The sequence below is a fragment of the Rhinichthys klamathensis genome, unplaced genomic scaffold (genome assembly GCF_029890125.1).
Source record: "Rhinichthys klamathensis goyatoka isolate OS25496 unplaced genomic scaffold, OSU_Roscu_1.1 h1tg000301l_1, whole genome shotgun sequence".
Lineage (NCBI taxonomy): Eukaryota > Metazoa > Chordata > Actinopteri > Cypriniformes > Leuciscidae > Rhinichthys > Rhinichthys klamathensis.
This window is the reverse complement of record NW_026606820.1, coordinates 3,353,263-3,358,870: the sequence shown is the minus strand read 5'-3', so window position 1 is coordinate 3,358,870 and position 5,608 is coordinate 3,353,263. Positions and strand designations below refer to the sequence as shown.

At 38.8% G+C, this 5,608-nt stretch overlaps 1 protein-coding gene across 1 annotated transcript; it reads left to right on the top strand.

Moving 5' to 3' along the window:
• Positions 1 to 3,821: 3,821 nt before the first annotated feature.
• Positions 3,822 to 5,527, top strand: hnrnpa0b (heterogeneous nuclear ribonucleoprotein A0b). Its single transcript, XM_056270285.1, has one exon. The coding sequence runs from the start codon at positions 3,884 to 3,886 to the stop codon at positions 4,832 to 4,834; it is 951 nt and encodes a 316-aa protein (XP_056126260.1). The 5' UTR covers positions 3,822 to 3,883; the 3' UTR covers positions 4,835 to 5,527.
• The last annotated feature ends 81 nt before the right edge of the window (positions 5,528 to 5,608 follow it).

The window sequence follows — 5,608 nt, the reverse complement described above, 5'->3', positions numbered from 1 at the left end:
TCAAATAACTCTTCTCTTTGATATTAAACCATATATATTTTTAATCATTTGAAGGCAAAGCTGAATTTTCAGCATCATTACTCCAGTCTTCATTGTCACTTGATCCTTCAGAAATCATTCTAATATGCTGATTTAGTGCTCAAGTAAAAATGTCTTATTATTATCAATTTTGGAAAAAAAAACAGTTTGGCTGCTTAATAGGCCTAGGATATAAGTTAGGTAATCAAGCTAACCATGGCAAAAAATATATCACATTCAAAAAGAGTAAGAAGATTATTTTTCTACTTCAGGAAGTGTGAGGGTGGAGGGAGTTACACAATCAACATTCATGGGGTTCCTGAGGAGCTTGTCAACAGTTTCCGATTCCTTGTCTTTCAGGTTCTGAGATGGCAGACAACATGGCCATTTTTACACCCTGCAATACATCTTGGATCTTGGGTGACTTGAACACAAGTGTTAAGCAGATTATCCAAGACGAATGTAAATGATTAAATTAATTTGTACCGATTTGTGTATTAATCTGTGTTTTAATTTATATCAGGTGTAAACGGGACTCATGAGTCACATCCTCATCCATCGTCAGCTACTTCTTGTGTTATTGGACATATAGGCGTAAGAAATTAAACACATTTATTCATTTATATGCAATAGTGTCCTTATGGTATCACTGTTTGAGGGACAATATCCTAGCCCAAAACTGAAAAGATGTCTGCCCCGCCCCCGACAGCCACTAACTTATTGCACCCCTAAAGCCGGGGACAATAAATAAATCAACAGATGAAACTCTAAACCCAATCATATCACAAATAAGGTCTTAAGGTCAATTCAAAATATGCAGCCAAAACTGCTTGAAACTGTATTTCACACTTAGACGATGGATGAGTTTTGCATATTAAAAGGTGAGAACACTCCACCCATGAGGATTAAGTGTCACCAAATATCTGTAAAGTGCTGGCTCCAGACACTTCATCTGTTATGCAGATCACGACCATCCGTTCCTATTGCTCATGCTGAGTAATAGGTCACCCGGCCAGCTGTCCCCTGTGGTGGAAATTCACCAATAAAATTAAAGTCAGACCACTCAATGGTAATTTACCATTGGTAAACATTTTATAAAATGTATTTGTCTGAAACCACAATCCAGGGTAGTCTCTCTTACCGAAACATATCTCAGAAAGCAACAAAATGAGCTAAGCAATACAGAGTATTTATTTAGTAAAATCACACACATATTCATTGATTGGAGAAATTTCTTTATTATCATATCATTATCATAAGGCCTACTTCCATATATGTGCATTTTTCCGGTTTATCTTCATGCACATGGGATCCCATAATATGCACATCTGATATAAATACATATTTTTTTAATTGGAAACATTTTATCTGACTCCTAGACTCTCTCCATGACCTTGACGAGGCATTATTCATTATTAAGTTGCTTCTCACCGCATTTGTAGATTAACTTGAAACTTCAGGGGGAGAGAGAGAGAGAAAATAAAAAAGGCAATATATAACAGTGTGTGACAGAAAAAGGGGGTCAGTGCTCAATTATCTGCCGAGTGTCTCAGATAACTTACATCTCCATACAACAGTCAAAATCTAACCTTTTATGCTGCATAACTTCTGTTGAGCAGCACCCTGCTTGAAACCTTCAATTAGTCCCCTTTCAAGTTAACAGTCTTTTTTTTTTTTAAATACTTTGTCATCCTTCCCTAATCCTTCTTTTAAAATACATAAAATAAAAATACTGGTTTACACACACACACACACACACACACACACACACACACACGCACGCACACACACACACACACACACACGTCAAAAACCTCAAAATGTATCTTTCATGATTAAAAGTAACTCATGTAAGATTTACTAAATTAATCATGTATAGTAGTGATATTGATTGAATACATTTAAAAGAAGACAATTCAGTTTTGCAAGCAAGTTTTCCAGTTATGCCAACACACTTTATCACCAGCCTCATTGCCTAGAAATGCAATTTATCTTTTCTTTGTGTGTGTGTGTGTGTGTGTGTGTGTGTGTGTGTGTGTGTGTGTGTGTGTGTGCGCGCGCGCATACATACAGCTACTTATTGTGCATGCTATAGCAGCTTTAAGCTAAAGAGAATATTAATAATGTTAAGAAATACATTGAATTTGGGTTTGTTTAACTATTTAATGTGACCATTCAATAAAACAATCCATAAATCATTGCAAGTAAAGTTGCAATCATTGACCAGATATGATTCAGATAATATGGGTGTTAGAACTTAACCAGTCCGTGGGCAAAAATGCTACCAAGAGTAACACATGCCCTAATGGTCAAATGTGAATTCATAGTGATTCTCTCTTTTACCTGCTAAGTGTTTCACAATTTCATTGTATTTGATTTGTTAGTGCTATCTGTCAGATAGCGCTTGATTTGCTTTCTCAGAGATGAATATTGTTGAATGTGGAGCTAACAGAGCTGTTCAGTTTGTAGTTCTAAGAGAATTAGCTTTTAGACATGGGTTCCATCAAAAATCGTATTGGTTTTTAAAATGTCAAATTTGGAATTATAAGTAAAGCATTATTTAACCCCTTAAGTGTCACGGGCCCACCGGTGGGCCCAAATCCTTTACATTTTTAAAACAGTAATATCCCATACTAAACCTAAACTAATCTTGACAAACTATATATCATTTGAAAGCTTACAATCTCTAGTTTCCATATTTGGTGATTGATTTTCAAAATAAATTACAGAGGAGCCGTAATTTATCAATTTGCAACAATAATATTTTCATACTCTTAGACCTTTATTTTGAAATAGTGATGAACATGAAAAATCATGAAAGAAGGGTAGAAACCTCAGTTTGTTTTCATGCCAAGAGTTCAAAAGATAGCATCCATTAAATTTTTTTGAAAAAAAAAAGGTCTGATTTTTTATTTTTTATATAAAGAAAAAAATTATATGATGTGGCAGGAAGCTAAAATGCACATGCGTGTTTTTTTTATGTTTCTTAGAGGTTGAAATCATATCAAAATCTGCCAAATTTCTCATATTACTTCTGAATAGGATGTCTACTTCATAAATTGTATGAAAATTGTGGAAATAATGGTTCATATCACTCAAAACACATATGGAAATGGAGGCGCCCTTATATGGGCAGTAATGGAGTCTGGTTGTCATCTAGTGAAAAAGTTTGGTACTGCGCCCAAACAAAATCTTACTGAAAGCTCATTTTTTGAGATATCAACCTAAAATTTGAAACACAACTTGTTCAGATTTTTGGCTTTGATTTTTTTGCCGTTTTAGAGTCGCCCAGGTTTTAAAAATATGTATTTTATATAAAATATGAATAATTAAATTTTTTACATTGTACATTTTCATAAACTCAAACTTCTATAACTTTTTTTCTGTTTCACTTTCTTAATTTATTTCACTTCTACAAAAATCTGCCAAATGTCTTCTTTAAAACAAGACCAATCTTACGTCTATATTCCAAAGCATTCTTGAATTACAACCATTTAAGTTCGAAATGTGCATTTTCATGTATATTCAAAAAAAGGGGGGTGACACTTAAAGGGTTAAAGAGGATTCCACATGTTGTTCTTCGACTTCTACATAAATTGCATACTTTTTGCATACTTTAAAGTAAGTGTGCCTATTTGGAAAAAAAACCTGATAGGCTAGTGTATTTTGTATTATTTTAACTTTTATATGGTTAGAAGAAAATGCTATTTAAAATTCACCACCTTCCAAATTCACCAAAGCCCGCCTTTTTTTCAGCGAAGAGGCGTGTCTTCCTGCAGGAAAGAACATTGCGTCATTACGACAGTCGTTTTAAAAAAGGCCCTTTCCTTTCTGAACAGTCGACACGGCGGTCTAACGGCGAGAAATGTCAGGAATGGAGCAGCTTTGCAAACTTTTCGTTGGCGGTCTGAACGTCCAAACAACAAATGATGGCCTCCGCGCTCATTTTGAACAGTACGGGGCACTTACGGACTGCGTGGTGGTCCAAAACGATCAACTTCAGCGGTCCCGTTGTTTCGGCTTCGTAACTTACTCCTCAGCAGAGGAGGCCGATGCAGCAATGGCCGCTAGGCCACATGTTGTAGACGGTAAAAACGTGGAGCTGAAGAGAGCCGTGGCTCGGGAAGACGCGGGGAAGCCCGAAGCTCTCGCAAAAGTCAAGAAAATATTCGTCGGGGGCCTTAAAGAGAACATCGAAGAGAACGACCTCACCGATTATTTCTCGCAGTTCGGCATGATCGAGAAGGCCGAAGTCATCACAGACAAAGACACCGGCAAGAAGCGCGGGTTCGGCTTTGTTCACTTCGAAGATAACGACTCGGCCGATAAGGCCGTCGTGCTCAAGTTCCACATGATCAACGGAAATAAAGTGGAGGTTAAGAAGGCGCTGACGAAACAAGAGATCCAGGCCGCCGGTGGAGCTCGGGGCGGCAGGGGGAGAGGAGGAGGAGGAAGAGGAATGGGGCGGAATCAAAATGGCTTCGGCGGCGGGAGAGGAGGATACGGCAGCTACGGTGGTGGCTATGGCGGAGGCTACGGCAGCAGTGATGGCGGCTACGGCGGTGGCTATGGAAGCGGAGCCTACGGAGGAGGTTACGGAGCTGGATATGGAGGAGGCTACAGCGATCAGATGGGAGGCTATGGCGGTGGTAACGGCTACAGTGACTTTGGCAGCGGATACGGACAACAGTCCTCCGGCTACGGGCCCATGAAGAGTGGAAGCACGTACGCCGGAAGGAGCGGAGCCCCGTACCCCCGTGGTGGTGGCGGCAGTGGTGGTCCTGGTTACGGCAGGGGTGGCTACGCTGGCTACTAAAGCAGGTTGGGAAAAGACTCGGAAAGCTGTCCCCCTAGGTTCTCTCGGTTTCCACATTGGGCTCATTCACCCGGGCCATGCAAGAGATGGCGGACACTGTGAAAGCATACCTTAAAGACCTCAGTTCTTAACAGGTAGGAAGAAGATCTCTTCCCAGAAACCTGACTTGCTCGACCAGCTTTAGTTGTAGGACATGTTCTATCATATATATCATTTATTTCCCACGTTGTAGGACATGCAGCAAGTTGGCCCTGGTTTTCTTTTCTTTTTAATTTTTTTTTAACAACTGCGATTTGTTCGTAACCCATTCGTTTTTAAATTCATTTTTTTCCAACACTGGCGATATGTTGTCAATGCATTCTCAGTAGACTTGTTTTCTATATAAATTGTTGCTTAGCAGTGTCATGGGGGATTAACGCATGCAGTTTTGAGTTTGTGTTCGTCTTTGTAAAACCCACCACGAGTTTTTCCAAACTAGTTTATCATGATGGGATAGAGTAGACTACGTTATTTCTCTTATTTTGTAAACTAAATCAGAAACGCACTCATGAAGTTCAGTTCAACGCTGTATGAGCATAATTACTTCCAACATTCTCTTGTGTATTGTATATTATGTCTTCAGATCAATCCAGTATTGTTAAACCTTGATATGCAAATGTATGTTACTTTTTAAATAAAAGTTTCACAGCTTAATTATCCTTTTCAGACGGCGTTTTGGCTGATAGACTTTAATGGGTTTCCACCACACCTGAGATAATCATTAAAGCATATATG

What these genes read in the sequence shown, in the direction of transcription:
- hnrnpa0b (XM_056270285.1), top strand. Translation starts at nt 3,884, where the DNA reads ATGTCAGGAATGGAGCAGCTTTGCAAACTTTTCGTTGGCGGTCTGAAC.